The 18,491-nt window shown below is 38.1% G+C and overlaps 2 protein-coding genes across 2 annotated transcripts in view; both read left to right on the top strand.

The window, feature by feature from the left end:
* LOC122661661 (protein FREE1-like) overlaps window positions 1-1,053 on the top strand; it is a 28,791-nt gene extending 27,738 nt beyond the window's left edge. The window contains exons 8-10 of the mRNA XM_043857137.1: window positions 20-53; window positions 528-598; window positions 722-1,053. Of these exons, the coding sequence (XP_043713072.1) occupies window positions 20-53; window positions 528-598; window positions 722-799 (183 nt within the window). The 3' untranslated portion in view covers window positions 800-1,053. The remainder of the gene's footprint in view (window positions 1-19; window positions 54-527; window positions 599-721) is intronic.
* An 8,500-nt stretch (window positions 1,054-9,553) lies between these two features.
* Window positions 9,554-16,036, top strand: LOC122661663 (GDSL esterase/lipase EXL3-like). Its single transcript, XM_043857139.1, has 5 exons — window positions 9,554-9,839; window positions 11,290-11,420; window positions 12,096-12,329; window positions 14,899-15,154; window positions 15,827-16,036. Exons 1-5 carry the CDS (start codon window positions 9,554-9,556, stop codon window positions 16,018-16,020), a joined length of 1,101 nt encoding a protein of 366 aa, XP_043713074.1. The 3' UTR covers window positions 16,021-16,036.
* The last annotated feature ends 2,455 nt before the right edge of the window (window positions 16,037-18,491 follow it).

Here is an 18,491-nt window from a genome sequence, read left to right as displayed (position 1 = left end):
TGGTGGTAATTTTTGACAGGAAGAAATGGACCGAAACCGTAAGGCATCATCAGGTAGTTATCATTGTTGAAAGACATACATTTAAAATTGTCTGAGATTTGATCCTTCTATTCTCCTTCAAATTGGTAATTTGATTGAGATATGGCAATCACCTATGGCAAATTTACTGTTGGGGTGATTAGATGCTCTACTCCACCCAATGTATTCTATTCTTCCAAAATCTCACTGGAGGAATGCATAAAATGTTGGGGAAAATTTTCCTACACTGTACGGTGAATGGCTGTCAAAATCTGCCCCTCCCCCTCTTCTACTATACCCTATGGACACCATCCGAAGGCCTTGGTCTCCCCTAACCGTGGCTGAAACAAAACTCGATCCTAAATGTTTGTGTCCGACATGATCTTTTTTTCAAAAAAGGGCACGACAAACACATCACTTCCTTATCCCATGTCAGTTGAACCTTTTTTTAACTCTTCTCTTCGTGGGGAAAGAATGTGACCCTCTACTCAATTAATTGTATTTTACAGGTTCGAAATCTGACGGATCTGGGAAGCGGATGAGAGAAGTTGCTTGTCCTACTTGTACTGTACATCTGCAGGTTTGAAGTTCTCTGCCACTGCACTTGACTGAATTATCATACTCTAGTTGCCATCCTTTTTATTTATTTTTTTGGGTTTCTCTTTCTCAAATAAATCTCAAGGCATTTTGATTATCACTGTAGGTCCAAGTTCCAAGCTCCGGTTCTGAAACCATCGAGTGTGGGGTTTGCCAGCACCCATTTCTTGTTGGTGCTCATTGAGCTGCCTCAGACAATGCTGTGTGTTTATAATGTTACAGCAACAGCAGTCAATTAACACTGAAGCAGAAATATTCATGGTTTTAACTTTCCAATCTAATTTGTTTCGACTCTGGTTGCACTTGATATTCATTAGCCACTGGATTTCTGGAACTTGTGTATACTTATCTCCAGTTCTGTACATTTCGGTTGATGTTTTGATGTATCTATTAATGCGAAATTCATCTAGTAAAATCAAGACAAGTTTTGTTCATGAAGCAACTATTGTCTAACTCGTGTTTTATTATTTGCATTTGGAGTTTCCTCTGTAGATTTGTGTTAGGCCCCGCTCAGATGTTAATGAATTGTAGGAAAGAGGTATTCAAGTTCTTGGGCCCGTCCTGTCTGTGAAACTTACGTATTCCATTGGTATTGTGGGATGCATTTAACTAACACAGGTTAGTAGCCCTCCTAGCAAGGTAAGACAACCCTCGCGGGTGTTGATCTTACGATTTGTTACCTAACTTAACATGTTTCTAAAAGTTGATTAAATATTTTATTTATGGGAAAAAGTTCTCTGTCCGAGAGTGTGGCCTATGCTAGCACTTCCATGATTGTATCTCTCTCCTCTCCATGTGAAAAGACATCTCTATCCCTTATTTTGAAGAGGAGAGAAGATAGATACATGAGAATGCTGGCGTAGGCCACACTCCTATACAGAAAACTGCTTCCCTTTATTTATTTTTACAAGCATGCCTTTCTTTCTAATCATTCGGAAGACTTGTTGGGCATCATGTTATTGAATTCAAGGCAAGTATGTAGCCTTATTCATATTTAGTGGCGAATCTAAATAGACCTTAATTATTCATTAAACCATTCATAAAGCTAGTCATAAAAGGAAATAATCAAAATCCAAATTAAACAATATTGCATTGCATAATCAAAACCAAAACCAATTAATAACGGGTTCAAATATCCATTGTTCAAGTCTAGAAAATTATCAAGCATCATAATCGGCATCCTACTGCTCCTGATCATATGTGCAGTCCGTACACTAACATGTTCTATCATTTGTGTATGAAAATTATCTTATTATAAAGGGTGAGCTCGACAATTCAGTGAGACAAAACATAGATAATACATACATTAATAAGTACAATTTACATATATAAAAAATGCATAAACTATGATAAAAAAAAATAATTACAATAATGCAAGTCCTTTTGGTTCTACTACAAGTGCACATCTGGTAAAGAAGAGGAACACGACCTTTGATCTGACGGCTGCTATTTCTTGCATTATCCGATTGAACACCATTGAGAGTCATTTTTTCACCTCAACTCATTGAACCAGGTCTGAGATCTTGTGAGCTTCCCTATGGGAGGTCTCGATCAGGTTTTGTAGGAGTAAGAGAATTCTCATCCTTAACCCTCATTCTGGTTCTGAAGGACAGTGTGCTGCCCTATGGGAAATCTTAGCCTCAGCTCTGGTCTAGTGTCCTTATTCAGCAGCTAACCCCCTGCTGGAAAGGGGTGCAATCTAGGTTTTAGTTCTGAATACTATGTGTGTTTGGGACTTTATGTGCAATTCCTTTTCTATATTCATGATGAGCTTCTAACATATGCTATCATGGCATTTCATCACATTCATATAATTCTAAACTTATGATACATACATGTCATATCACTCGTAGTAAAGCAAGAAACAAATTCCAATTATTTGCAAAACATCATAAAACAATCACATAATATCTATAATAGAATTCTACAAAAAAACATCTATAAGAGAATTTATGGTCTAACTTACTTAATATAATAAAAGAGGAATATCAACCATGTAAAAATCTATAATTTTACTCATCTTGGATACCTTTACCAAATCTCCACTCTCTCTCCCGTATAATGTACAACCCTTAGGTATGCTCACCTATCACATCACATTAATGATTTTAGATTCTGACCTACTCTGCGCACAGTCTTTTTCCTAAAACCATAATTTTTAACACAAACCTCCAATGGACATGAAACTTATATATTATTAAACTAGACCTAAAATCCGACAATCATACCAAAAGTCCTCTTAAGTAACCCATGGTTGCCTACTGAAATAGACAAACACATACCATCAGGAATTGTCCAATTCAATCGCAGTATGATAAGACCACTATTTCTTACTCTTACTGATCCCTAATGGATAGCTTTCATGGGGTAAGACTACACTTAATATTTTTCAATTACACGGATTAACCCAACTCTAGAATAGGCCTCTAAGGCCCTTCAAAACCAAATCTAAATTTGGGTACTGACAGTGATCATTTCTGCCAAACAGAATGACCTCAGTGTACTAACAGTGACTTAACTCTATCACCCGAAAGACAAAATGAGTCAGTTTTTAAGGGTTGCAATTAGACTCACAGGGCTACAATTTATCAGAAAACTAACTTTATTTAAGGTCTCTGAGTCCACTTAAAAATTGAGTATAAATCGGTTTCAAAATTTTAACAAGGACTATACTCATCAGAATTGATCACAATGCAATAAAAATGGATAACTCTCTTCCACAAGCCAAATCGACTGAGTCTTTTTATGGTTGAAACTAGACTCATAAATATACAATTCATATGAAGAGCTCATCTACAGATTCGGTCTCGAAATGCAGACACAATGACAGTTATATGCACTGGGCAGAACTACACTAACCTCATGTTGAGACCCATGGTTCATGCAATTCCAGAATGCAAGTAGAAAACGACAACTTTGAGAAACATATGGACGGATGGGATAGCAACAATCACAAGATTATTTCCTGGATCACCAATTCCACTATTCCCTCCATTAGTATGCTTATTGGAAAGATTGATATTGTCAAGAAAATGTGGAACTGCTCGATCATACATTCCTACTGACTTGACTCGCCAATATCAACTTGTGCTTGATCTTCAGGATCTGAAACTCAAGAAGGGTTAGACCATTTCAGAATTCCATTATGCTATGTTTGTTGTATGAGCTCAACTTGCTCTCATTGGACATAATAATCTAAAGTATCTTACTGATATTGAGAATTACAACTGTTACTTGCATATATGCAAGGGTTTGCATGGCTTTTGCATGAGGTGGATATATGTGTAAGGTGTGTATGTGCTATTTGTTAGGGTTAGGTTATATACGTGTGTTTGTAGTTAGTTATATGGAGGTAGAGTGGATGTAGGAGTGAGTGGAGTTATTATAGGAAGTGAGGAAGTTATTAGAAGAAGTGATTAGTGGGTAGTTTCGTAAGTTATTATTTGTTACATGAATGAGAAAAAGGCAGACAGACTTGGATAGACTTATAATTCCTACAATTTCTCTACCGAGAGATTGAGGTCGGCTTCCTCTGTAAAGCCAAGAGGCCATGTTTACTCCAGAAAGCTAAATCTACCATATTTTCTGTTATGTGTCCTATGGGACTCACTCTGGTGTATGGGCGTTAGATTGGGCCAGCCTAGTATGAGATAGGTTAAAAGGGCTTGATTTAATGCATTCCATCAGCGCTGGAGCTTTTGGTGTATCGGTCAAGTACCTAACATTGGGTATCAGCGCTGGGCACCACGTCATGGGTTCAAATCATGGAAGGGCTACCTAGGAGAGGACTACCTGGAGTAGAGTGAAAGCCACCAAGATAGGACTACTTGTTGCCAGGCAAAAACCTTGGAGCATAGTGGAGCCATTTGGAAAGGGCTACCTACCGCCAGAGTAAAAGCTGCCTAGAGTGAGAGCCGTTGAGAATGTTAGCTGCGAAAGTATGGTGATCTGTTTATGTGTCCAATGGGGCCCACTGTAGTGTATGGATGCTAGATTGGGCGAGCCTAGTATGAGATATGTTAAAAGGGACTTAATTTAACGTGTTCCATCAACTCTGGAGCTTTTGGTGTATCGGTCAAATACATAACATTCTCCTATTTTATATTTTGTCCCTTTTGTGTACGTAACAACAATGCTCGCCGAAAATCCACTCGCCTTGTCCAATTTCTTATGGCACTTGATGATCACTTTGAACATGCTCAAGCCTCTCTTCTTTCTTAACAACCTTTGCCTACTATTGATCAGGCTTTTATTGAACTTATTGATGTTAAGACTCGCAAGGCAACCACTGCCTCTGGCTATGTTGTTGATGTTCTCATGGCTCCCGATCACTCAACTCCCACTGATTCCTATCATGTGGAGTGTTGATATTGTCATCGTATGGGAACATCACATTTTTTTAATGTTGTTCTCGAAAACTTAGGAATTCGACATCCACAGTTTCATCACTTTTTACACAATTCAACAAACGAATCCATAGTAGGTAATTTCACACAACTCAACAAAGACACCAAATGAATTTTTAGTCTAAAATCGAAACCAAATTAAATGAAATGTCACTTTTCAAAACCAAAATCAAACTGAATTTTTTTTCCGATTGAGTTTCGATTCTAAATGTGACAGGTGCGGGCTGCATGGACTAAATGAAAGTCATTCTTAATACTTTAATCATCTGACCTGCTTTTGCGACTGGTATTTTAATTCCATTATAACACCATCATCTTGGCTGTATTTGTTTCAACGTAAAATAAAAAATAGGTGGAAATTTAAAAAAAAAGGAAACGTGAACTTTTTTTCTCCTATAGTCTGTTTAATCCTTGAAAAAAAAATAGAAGTACTATAAAATGGGTCTCCTTATTTTATAACCATGGACTGTAAATGGTGGCAATTTTTTTGAGAAAACTAATATTCATTCGAAATTTAAATGTTCTTTTGGTGTGTCTTAAATGCAGGATTGTCTGTTAAAGCAACTCTCTCAAAATGGATGCTCGTTGAGTCTACATGTGTTTTCTGTGGTTCTTGTGATGAATCCATTTGGTATCTTTTTCTGTCATGTGATTGGACTAAGCATATCTGGGCATTTGGCCCTCTCGGATGGAGAACAGAACTTCTATCTAGCCCTTCAATGGCACATCTGTGTGCTTCTCTTCTCCAATTTAAAGTCTTGAATAAATAATATTCTATTTGGTTTTATTCTGTTTTTATTATTTCTTGCTATTTTAAGTGGAATGTAAGGAACAAAGTAATTAAAAGGTTAGCTAGAGCTGATCCTCAGTTGGTTATCAAGGATGTAATTAAATGGCTCTCAAATTTAAATATCTATCCTCAACCCCTAACATCAACCTCTCAATTGCATCTCCACTGACCACACACTCCACAACTGTTATGAATCATGTCTCTAACCATGATTTACAATTCCTTGTTTTAATCTGCGCAGACATATATGATCCTCATCTAAAATTTAACCAGTTGGGCTTTTTGCATTATACTAGTTGGATAGGGTGTTTTAACATCTACAGGTTACCTCACAACAACTGATGAGATGGAAGCTAAATTATTTGGAATTCTGCAAGGATAGAAACATGCTGAAGAAGCTAAGATCCAACTCAAAGAGATTTGGTGCAACAATAGAGCTCTATGCACATATCTACACCCTTTTGACCACATGTGCATTCCCTAGAACCTTGTTAAGCTTTATTTTGATTTAGATGATCTACCTAAAAACTTTACTAGTATTAGATTTGACTAGAATAGTAATGATCTTTTCTATAGCTCGATTAGCTTTTGGCATCAAATGCCCTAAAGAATGATTGTAACTCCTATAAACATTACTCTTCTGTAAATTCCTCTCTTTAATTTTATTTATTACTTTTTCATAAAATAAAAATAAAAAAAGACTGTAGAATATGAGAAGTAATATATCATTTCGGGCAAGAGATCACTGTCTGGTTGCGTGGTCCATGCACCAATGCGGGGACCAATGATAGTGCGGGCATGAGCATTGGATGAAATTTTTAATTTCACGAGGGGTGAGGCAGTAATTTTATACCCTCTTGTATCTAGGCGCAAGTTCCACATGACCAGGCAGCGATCTTTTTCCCATTTTCGTAATTTCCTCTATTTAGTTCCGAACATTTAACCACAAAATAAACAATGCGGTGCCACTACTATTCAATAGAAAACCATCAACTAATCCATCATTAGTAGATAAAACTATTGGCATATTGCTCAACATTGGTATTTTCATCTAAATTTTTTTAAGAAGTTTAATGGTTCTTGTTCGGAGCTCTACCGGCTAGGTTGCATGACGGTGTTCTTAGCCATCAGATTAGGAGGGGGGGGGGGGAAGTGCCTCTTGGCGTGGTGGTGGCTGCCAGTTGTAATAGAGAGCTGGCCTAAGTCCAAGGGAGAGTACGTGTTGCTTGTTCGACCCTCCCCCAATCGAATGCTTGGCATCCTATTATTCCGTTATTCCCCCTTTCCTTTGGCCGCCTTTCCCTGAGCTGGGACGCTACCCTATGGTCATCCTAGTGGCCTATGGGCCCTCGATAGGATTGAAAAAAAATTAAAGCCATTAGAGTTAGGGTGTTAAAGTTCAACTTGAATTAGTCAGACTAACTGAAACTAACCGGTTGAGCTTAAGGAAAAAGGTACTACCCTCACGGGCGTTGATCAAATGATCCACAATATTAGTAAATAATTATCACAACTCTTATACAAATAAATCACACACAACGGAAGACTTAAACTGGAGTTGGGTATAGATAATAGTTCTGACCTGATAGTATGAAACATGTAACACTGGCAGCTATTATTTATATCATGAATTCAGTATTCAAAAGTTATTACAACACAAAACATCTCTAATATCAAAAGCATAAAAAAACATCTTCAATGGCCCTCAAGCCTGATCTCTTAGGTTCAAGCACTTCATGCATTCGCAACATGTCGTATCAGGATCTGTGTAAGTACACCCTCCTACCTAGGGCTGCAACAGGGTCGGGTTGGGCCGGGCTTTATAGAACCCTAGTCCAACCCTAAGTCCCCTTAGTTGGGCCCAAGCCCGACCCGACCCGACCCTGACTCAGGGCCAGAAAAATCCAACCCTGACCCGCCCTCAGGGTCGGACTGGGCCGACCCTAATTGGCCCTGATCATGGGGAGGAGGAAAGAAATGAATGGGTTGGAATGGACTGGGAAGAACTTATTAATTTTACATAAAATAACAATATAATAAATTATATTATAACACTTATTGTCTTCATATATAGTATATTATATAAAAAAATGTGGGTGAAATTTAAAGTTCATAATGTATAATTTATATCAATATATATTTTATAGTATAACTTAAATCAGGGTCGGGCCGGGCCAGGCCAAGCTTAGCTCGAGGCCTCAACCCTAACCCGACCCGACCCTAACTCAGGGCCAGAAGTTTCCAGCCCTAACCCGCCCTCAGGGCCAAATATCTCAGCCCAGACCCTGTTCGGGCTTAGGGCGGGCCAGGGCGGGTTCGGGCTGGCAAGGCCAAACTTGCACCCCTACTCCTACCTCAACATCTGTAAAATTAAGGTAAATAGAGGAGTGAGTTACCTTGGCCATGCACATGGTGGCAATACATGGCCCACTAGCTGACTGTCACCACTAATTCTAACCAAACCCCTCTAATAATTAAAGGGTATCACTTAATTAACCTTGTTTACCTCTAATGTGACACCTTATGCATTTCTATTCATGTAAATACATAAAAATCAAATAAATTTTATTTAAATCAATATAACTGCATACATATGTAATATCATTAAATCCACATCATATTAAATAACAATAAAATACTTCAACTTATATAAATTATGTAACATATTATCACGTGCAAGAATTAGTATTAAAATACTCTACAAAAGGTAATAAAATATTAATAAACAATTCAGAAACAGTAAAAATAAAAATAATTATTTTAAATTAATATTAAAACATTATAATGGAAATGTGGGGCATTATAAAACCAAACTGAACCTTTATTGGTTAATTTGGGTTTAATGGATACAAATAATACAATAGATCAAGCCAAAACCAAACTGAAAACCGGACCAAACCTGATACAAAATCGAGAACAAACCGCTAGTAACCCGATAAGAAACAAAAACTTAAAAGAAGAAACAAAAAAAGAATTTTCCCATTGATTTCCTTATATATATGTAAAACCAATTTCCTTAACAGTTTGGTTTTGGGTTGAAACCGGATCAAACCAACCGATTTCATTTTACACCTATTAATGGGTCGAACCAGTTAAGATTTCATGGATATCAAAATGGGTCATCAATACCCTTCTTGATCTTGGTTAGTGGAGAAGTTGAGCCTTAATTATTTTATATGGGTTTTCTTCCATATCGCTATTCACAGTGAAACAATTCACTTCACTATGATTTTCTTGCCCTGTTCGACTGTAATAGAGGGGTCCTTCTATACATCACTATAGAGAGTGAAGTGAAGTGCTCCACTTAAAGATTTAAACGTCTCTATGTGTGTGTGTGTGTGTGTGTGTGAAAGATGAAGGAGGAACTTCTACAATTTATAGAGTCACTCACGGATCCAAAGGATCAGTTTCAAGTCTCATGATCAATCTCTCTTGGAACATATAACCCATCTATTTTTGGACCATAACCAATTAATAATCTTTCTTTTCTCTTATTTACCAAAAAATAAAAAGAACCTATCTTTCTGGTGTCTCAACGACTACATACCCTATTCCTCACCTAAATCTGATTAAGTTATAGAGCCAATAGACCCATATATATATATATATAAGTAACCCCCAAACACACTAGTAGATGACTACTTCATTCTCTCCTCACCCTCCATTACTATAAGGAGAAGCAGAGATCCATGAGCACTCTTACTTGAAAGAAAGACTTCTCAGCTTCTACGTTCAAAAAACAATGCTTCCACCCTCTTCTTCTTCTTCTTCTGCAAACTTTGTTGTTTTATTTGTATTTATCATAGCTTCCTGCTTCCTCTTCCAAGTCAACGAAGCACACATCACTTTGCCTAATAACATTACGATCCCGGCCTTGATTGCGTTTGGAGATTCGATCATAGACCCAGGCAACAATAATAATCTTCAGACGCTGGTGAAATGCAACTTCCCTCCCTATGGCCGTGATTTCAAGGGAGGAATCCCCACTGGAAGGTTTTGCAACGGAAAGGTTCCTACTGATTTCATAGGTACGTAGTTTATATGGTACGTGGATCATGTTTTTGTACAAGTACCGTCCAAGGCCCTCCAGCGTCAATCACATGAAATCCATTATGTGGGACCCACAGGTGGAGTGGATTGAGCACGGATCAGGTTCAATGACATGCACCCTATTCCTGGGACCTGATATGAGTTCATTTGGAATCATTGGAGCCCACATGTCAGGTCAAGATTCCAAATGAGCTCAGATCAGGTCCCAAATACACTACATGTCATTGAACCTGATCCGGACTCGAGCGGATTTCATATGAGTAGCTTTGGAGGGCCTTGGATGGTGCTTGTACTTTGTACAAGGACATGATCCGGACTCAAAATCAAAGTTTGTTTCTTTCCATGTGAGTGAAGTGAGAAGCAGATGTAGATTAACCATGGGCCCATTTATGCTTCTTGTGAAAGCCCAGTGATGACTTTCTTAGCCCTCACCAAAAGTGATAAAATGACTCTTCAGATTAGAACGAAAAAAAAAATCCTCTGCAGTCCCTTAATCTTGCTGTGCCTTGCAGTTCAGGCCAGAGAGCTCAACATGTGAAAGATGCAACATCCAATGGTGCCGAGCATGGGGGGAAAAAATGGGTTAATTGAGCTCGCACAATTGGATGAAGCATCTTCCACACGTTGAGCTCCAAGGCCCGAACGATGAAGGAATCAGAACGGCCCAATACTCAATAGCAAACCATCCTCATCATCAGTTTGTAATTGAGGATGCATGCAAATTGATACATATGAATCAAACCGACACTATCATCTGTAGAATCCAAGGCCTGATGGGTGTCGATCGGTTTGATTCCTCATATAAAATGCAGAAATCAAATCGAACCAAATCAAGACCAAACCGACTCAGTTCGGCTTGGTTTCATATTCAGTCCTTATTCGGTTTTTGTTCGTATCATATTCAGTCTTTAGGTCCTATTTTAGGTGTTTGTACCAACTTTTTACATCTTCACCAATAAAATAACTCTTATTGTTAAGTGTCCTAATCTACCAAACTTTTACAAACATTAAAAATTAAGGAATAGAATCTATCATCCACATTGATTGAAATTATACAAAAGAATATAATATTACCAGTTCATTATTTCGTTTGAAAATAGGTAATTTGGTTGGGTTCAACAGTTTTAGTCATGAACCGAGCCAAACTGAATTGAGAAAAAGTTTCTGCTTTTGAAACTAAAACCAAACCAATTTATTTCGATTTGGTTTAGTTCGATTTTAAACAGTCGATTTCAATTTCGGTTCAAAATTGACACCCTTAATCCAAACCGTTAGATTAAAAAAAAAAAGATTTTATAAATAGTTCAGATCTTTCTCTCCACATTGCCTAACCAATGAAATTTCAATTTCATTTATATATAATTTGAAAGAGAAAGAGAAAATCATATTGTGGTGTTCTTGACTACTTGTGCTTGTTTCTGGGTGCAGCTGAAGATTTGGGAATTAAGGAGCTTTTGCCTCCATATCTTGACCCATGCTTGAAGCCTCCAGACCTCCTCACAGGTGTAAGCTTCGCCTCCGGTGGTGCTGGTTATGATCCGCTCACCGCTAAGTTAACGGTATCAATCCTCTACCATTTTATTTTTTGGAATACATTCGCTATCAGGGAGTGTGGCCTCTACTAGCACAGGGCCAATGGGAGTACTAACCGAAGTAGGGCTGCAACAGGGTTGGGTTGGGCCGGGCTTTAATAAACCCTAGTCTAACCCTAAGTCCCCTTAGTTGGGCCATGCTCGACTTGACCTGGACTCTGGGCCTGAAAAATCCAACCCTAACCCACCATTAGGTTCGGGCCGAACTGACCCCATTTGGCCTTGATCATGGGGAGGGGGAAGGGAGATGCATGGGCGGGCTGGACCAGGCTCAGCCCGAGGCATCAACCTTGGCCCGACCTGATCCTGATTTAGGGTTAGAAATTTTCAGCCCTGACCCGTCCTTAGAGCCAAGATATCTCAGCTCAAGCCCCATTCGGGCTCAGGGCGGGCTAGGGTGGGTTCGGACCAACAAGGCCAAACTTGCACCCCTACACAAAAGCATCAATAGGTGCAGAATTTTTACCTTTCACGTGGGGTTGGGCATTTATTTCGCCCCATCCCGTCCAGGTTCCTTTTTCCTTTTTTTCTTGTTTTTTCTCTTCTTCTCCATTCACCACAAGGTGGAGGAAAACTTTCTGTTTTTTATATATTTGGGTTTCTTATTTTACATGTTTTACATATTTATATATGTATGATCAGTCAGTGTTGTCTCTGTCGGATCAATTGAACTTGTTCAAAGAGTACATGGGGAAGCTGAAAGTGATTACTGGAGAAGAGAGAACAAGGAGCATTATTGCAGAAAGCTTATATGCAATCTGTACAGGGAGCGATGATATTGCCAATACTTATTTCTCTACTCCTTTCAGAAATATGAACTACAATGTCCCTGCCTATACTGATCTCATGCTCACTTCAGCTTCCAGATTCATTCAGGTTAGTTCTGCTCATCTTTCCTTATTAAAAATCCCAACACCAAAAAATGGTTTAAGGCATGTATTCGGCTCTCCTCCAGCCGTGGCGGGAGCTGGAGGATCCAGCCCAGCAAAAATAGGGGTGTTTGGGTCATTTCATAGGGGGATCACCCCATGAAATGACCAAAAACCCCCTTATTTTTGCTGGGCTGGATCCTCCAGCTCCCGCCACAGCTGGAGGTTAGCATTCGTTTAGCATTACTTGGTTATCTTTCTCTTTTTCACTCTAATATCTAAGAATTAAAATTAGACTTCAAGTTCAATTAATTAATTCAGCATTTTTTTTTTTCTTCTTTGGAGTTTGGAGAGGAAAAAATTTAAGGAGACACATTTTATTGAATAAGATTGTCAACGAAAACTTAACTACAAATTTTTCTTCTGGAAAAAAAAAAGACAATAAGGATCGAATTTTGTTTAAGCCACGATGAATTGGAATCCATTCACCATGGGGCTTCAAATACGACAGGAGGGTTTTGGAAAGGTATTTTGGGGAAAAAAATCCTATACAGGTTTGTGAACCCTCGATGGTGTGGAAACTTCACCACGTGGTGACGGAAGACTTTCTGCAAAATATAAATAGATTTTATGGTCAAACACACACCTCGTTGTGTCAACCAGCAAGTGACATCTTTTGAAATGATGGGCCCTAAGGTCTCTTTTTCACATGTAAAGCTTTAGCTCAATAAGTTAGGCAAATGGCAAAATAATGCTTTGAAAAATCCAAAAACTATTGTGAGAAAGTGCATATAAATACATGGAAGTGTATATGAGTAAATTTGAATCCAACATTTAACATGTAAGCAATTTAAATTGTTACTGACCATTTCACCCTTCTGCATGGCATAACTAAGTGCACCTGACCTAGGTGCCCTTTTGAGATAGTGTCCTCTCATATTGTCTATGGGTGAGGCCCACACTCAAAAGGTGGTTCTAATACGAATCGTTATCCTCTCCTGTCCGCTGCCCGGACAGGACCGTGCTATCCCCTCACATGGGGGGTGCGAAATGACGACCTAATCCCCTGCCCGAACACACTGCCCGAGCGAGGTTAAATAGTCATTTCGTGCCCCCATGTGAGGGGACAACACGGTCCTGTCCGGGCAGCGGACAGGAGAGGAACAAAATTCTTCTGATACCCCATGGACGGTGTCAGATGGGGTGAGATGGTTACCACATGCGGAGAGAAACCACATTTGAGATGCCTACCTAGATAGGCAGTTGGAGGAACAGTTGCCAAAAAAAATAAAGGGTGTAATTTTCTTAGATGGCATGCACATCCATTATAGAATACATGGATGGCAATAAGAAGTCTATCAAATGGGGTTGAAAATTTTATGAATAAGTAGATCTCCAAGTCCCCTACTAATGTACCAAGCTTTAACTCAATGGAAAAATAAAAAACTAATGATTGAAAATAGAAAGGAAAATGTTCAGGTTACCAGAATATAGGAGGTTATATGTTTGAAAATGAGTATGAAATTTGACATGTGATAATTCTAGACTACTGAGTGGGAGATTTGATAATCATAATTGTCGTTGCCAAGGTACCCAACATGTGTCTTCCTCTCTTCTCCCCCTTTGGAAAAGACTCCCTTGCCCCCTATGTTCGGCACTGTGATTGTTGTACGGCACTAACTTATCGAAAGTTGATGGCATGCCCAACCCTCCCTCATAAAAAAAATTTTCAAAATTATAAGGAAATAGTGGACTAATAAGTTGTAGCTTTCACGGCTGATTACTGTCATAACCCAAGCCCAACACATTAACATAACAGTACTCCTAACCCCACTACCAGTTTGGACAAACCAAACAACCTGAGCCCACCCATACACTCATGAACCCAATACAAATCTGCTAGAGAGAATTAATTTAAGCGAAAAGGTTCCACACACAAATAGTGTGGGAACCAAATTGCACGCCCTCTCATGTTTCACTGTTCACATTGAACAGTAAAATGTCATAAATAGCCCCCCCCCCCCCCCCTAGTGTAAAATTTGGCTTAGGAAAACCTCCTTTGCCCGAACTAACATATAGCCCCCTCTGGTGTACTTAGAATTTGACATATTCTTTTAATATTCCATTGTCTTATTCTCAAAAATTCTTTAACATAGGGGTATAAAAGGATATTCAAAAAATATTTTGAATGTGACATATTATTATGTCATTGACAAACACAAATTTTCGAGTTCACATATGAAATGTCACTATTTTCCTCATTGGAAAAAAAAAAAAAAATTTGCATGCCAACAAAACAGTAATGTTACAGCTTATTTGACACCTATACAATGGAAAAAAAGATTGATATATTCTCAGAGTGTGCAATTTCACTCTCGCATTTATTTATATTTTCTCTATCCTATTCAAAATATGTAGACCCCATATGAATGATAATTTTTTCACGACAACTACTGATGTAGCATGTAGATTCTTTCCCACATTTGCAATGTGGGAAACCCTCTTCCATATATATATATATATATATATATAGATCGCAACTTATATATATTTTTTTATGATAATCTATTTGGCAGGATCTGTATGGTTTAGGGGCAAGAAGGATCGCTGTGATAGGCATCCCACCGATTGGATGTGTGCCATTTCAGAGAACCCTAGGAGGAGGGGGAGAGAGAAGGTGTGTTGAGAAATACAACAAAGCAGCATCTCTTTTCAACACTAAGTTGTCTTTCCACATCGGCTTCCTCAACCAAAGGCTCCCACAATCCAAAATTGTGTTCATTGATATCTACAAACCCCTACTTGATATCATCCAAAACCCTCATTCCTACGGTAATCATCAATTCCTCCTCATCACTTCTAATACTTGTTAATTCATAAAGAAAAATCAACATTTTCAATTAAAATGGTTTTAAATGTCTAAAGTCACAGCCCCAGGGCCACAACAAGGGTGATTTTGATCATTTCACAGGTAGGACCTAAGTGGGTACCTATGAAATGGGTTGGACCCTCCAACTCCCACCACGGTTGGAGGAGAGCCAAATTGAATGGAGCCTTTGTTTTTTTTTTTTTTAAGACAACTTATGCAAACAGTTTGTTGCATCTTATAATCGCATTGGCTCCATCTGATTATAAGGGAAATTAAAGTTAAAGGATTAAATGAAAATTTTCAATCTAAATAAATTACTAAAATCTTATCATATTTAGTAGCGATACTTTTTGGATGTATTATTAACTTTTCAAACCGAAAGATTTAAATGTAGTTTAATAACCAAATATGAAATGATTTGGAGTTAGTGATATAATCATGTGACATTAATTATAAAAGTTAGGTTTAAAAATTATTTTTCCTCCTATTTTTCTTGCAACCAAACGGAGCCAATCGTGATCGGGTTTAACCATTCCAAATGCATAGGTAGGTACAAAATCTTCTATTTCTTCCCTAGTTACCAATTAGCTAGTTGCCCTGAATAGATATTGTTTGGTTTTGGTAATTTGTTTTAGGTTTTGAAGAGGTGAACGATGGATGTTGTGGCACAGGAAAACTAGAGGTTTCAATACTATGCAACAACTTGGTCCCACAAACGTGCTCAGATGACTCCAAATACTTATTCTGGGACAGCTATCATCCCTCTGAGAGAGGCTACCGCTTCCTCACCACCATCATCTTACAAGACCACATCAATCACTTCTTCTAAATTCAAGCTAATGTTTACATTATTGGCATCTTCAAAGCTCTTGCCAGATTTTTGTTTCTACAACTCACTATGATCCCAATCTCTTTGTATTTAATAATGTGAGCTCATTATTTTTGCTAAGTCCATCTGGATTCTGGAAGACTTGGTGGTAGTGGGTGTCAAATTTCAACCCGAACCGGTTAAACCAACAAGAACCAGTCGATTTAACTCGGACAGAACAAAGGACTTGAGAAAATATTTTTGTTTCTCTTTTCCCACTTATTCAATGTTTTAATAGGAATTGTTAATGGCATCAATCAAGTTTTCATGACCTAGGCTAAACTCAAAAGCAATCACATCGATCTGTTTATCGATTTTAAACGGTTCTAAATGGTTTGAGTGGCAATTTATCGATTTGACACTAGAACCGAAATTAAATCAATGGTGGTTTTTTTAACAATGTAAACTATCAAAATCGAATCGAATAATAATGTCAGCTTATCGGATCCAGTTTAAATAATTTGATTAGATTTGACAATTTTTTCTTCGAAATCAAAACCCTTAACTCCTTAAAGGGATCCATCCATCCATCCATAGAGAGCCCTTACTATAATTGTGTGTTCGTTCATATGCTCAAAAGAGTCCATGTCGTAAGAAATCTGAATGCATTGTGATTTTATGAGTACAACCTTTGGGAGGACAAATATCCTTCCTCTGTCTAAAACAGCATTTTATACAAGGAGAATATTAACAATTAAGATTTAAGAGCCTCTTAAAGTTTCTATCCAACAGTTGCTTCTAAAGTGCATTTGTCATCAGTTCCTTCCATGGAATACGGGTGAGAGAGAGAGAGAGAGAGAGGCTGTTTCTATACTCAAACCCGTGACCACTTACTTGGTCACAATGGAGCAATCATTACCATTGCACTAAGGCTCGCCCTCTCCATACTCAATAACTTTCTTGAAAGAAAAAAAAGAATTAAGATTAGTAAGTGATATCACACCCTAAAATTAGGAGCTTTCCACCTCACAACTAGGAACTATTAGAGGAGAAAATACCATCCACATTGACCACCAATGAATATTACTATTGACCACCAAAAAAATAAAAACAAAACAAAATTAGAGACTACTGACAAGTGATCTCAAGCTTCGAGCTTCGACCTTCAAGATTCCAAAGGGTATTAAGTTGGGAAAAATCATTCTTTATTTATTTTATACCAAATAATTTTTCAAATCTTCGATTTCTACCTTGATATTCTTTCATACTCTTTATTCAAGTTTCATTGAATGATGAAAAATATAATAATGTTCTTTCAAATATTGATAAAACACTACCCCCCCCCCCATCAACTAGAATATATAGCTGTTGTGGTTCATGATTTTTCTATTTTTCCAAGAAAAAAAATGGGTAGCAGTTTTCTGTACAGGACTGTGGCCTATGCCAGCACTCCCATGTGTCTATCTCTCTCTTCCTTAAAACAAGGGGGCATAGGTGTCTTTTCATATGAGAAGGAGAGAGATAGACCCATCGCTCATGGGAGTGCTGACGTAGGCCACACTCCCAGACACAACTTTTTCCCAAAAAAATTTTAACTCCCACTGTTATGCCATATTTTTGTAGATCTAATCATTTAATATGGAATTTGGGAGTAAAGGGCATAAATATGACCACAACTTCATAAGAAATTTATTGATAAAGATTCCATCTATTGTGCTTTAGATTTTTTTTTTCTAAACAAAATATATTTAACCCTTGGCAACCCGGAGGGGAATGTCTATCCAATACTCTTCTACATCTCTATATATGTACACATCATAAATGATTTATCACTTTATGAAGAGTAGTTGGAGAATTCAGAATCCATCCTTCCATATGTGTACACAAATATTACCATGTAATGAAATAGTGGGTCTCCGCCTTCATTCATTGTCTCTTCACTCTCCTTTACTTTTTTTATGACATGATCACTATCTTCAATTGGTATCCTCTCTTTTTTTGGTCCAACACAAACTCTCACTGCTCCTGCCTGCGTCAGGCATTAACACCTCAACTTTCAAAATTAAATGCATTCACGATCTCAACCCATTTATTGAAACATCCCTCTTGCAATCCTTTGCTCAGAAAACACCGACTTCTATAAATCTTCCACATGGAAATAAATGCTTCTTTCCATTCTCCTCCTCTGGTGCTCACATCCCTACGTAAGCTCATCGCTCATCGAGGTCCGAGGTCCGGCTCCTCTCCAATGAGTGCGCCAGCCACACTCAGGGATGTGTGCCAACCAACCCAACTGTCAGATACCTCAATGGGCACTCATTGAGCAGATGCCTCCAAAAAGAGAAGCCCCACGAGGCCGAATCGAGAAGGATCACTCTTCCTAAGTCGGTTTAAAAATTCAAATTCATTTCAAGGTAGTTACTACTTGTTACGTCACTGCCTGACCTGACCCACTCATGGGCCATTGCCATCTCTTAATCTGTAATTATATA

This window comes from Telopea speciosissima, chromosome 5, assembly GCF_018873765.1.
Source record: "Telopea speciosissima isolate NSW1024214 ecotype Mountain lineage chromosome 5, Tspe_v1, whole genome shotgun sequence".
In the NCBI taxonomy this organism is placed as follows: Eukaryota; Viridiplantae; Streptophyta; class Magnoliopsida; order Proteales; family Proteaceae; genus Telopea; species Telopea speciosissima.
This window is presented reverse-complemented; position numbering and strand designations above follow the sequence as displayed.

What these genes read in the sequence shown, in the direction of transcription:
- LOC122661663 (XM_043857139.1), top strand. Translation starts at nt 9,554, where the DNA reads ATGCTTCCACCCTCTTCTTCTTCTTCTTCTGCAAACTTTGTTGTTTTA. An exon ending in CAGCTTCCAGATTCATTCAG is followed by an intron (nt 12,330 to 14,898) that starts GTTAGTTCTGCT and finishes TCTATTTGGCAG; the next exon opens with GATCTGTATGGTTTAGGGGC. An exon ending in CCAAAACCCTCATTCCTACG is followed by an intron (nt 15,155 to 15,826) that starts GTAATCATCAAT and finishes AATTTGTTTTAG; the next exon opens with GTTTTGAAGAGGTGAACGAT.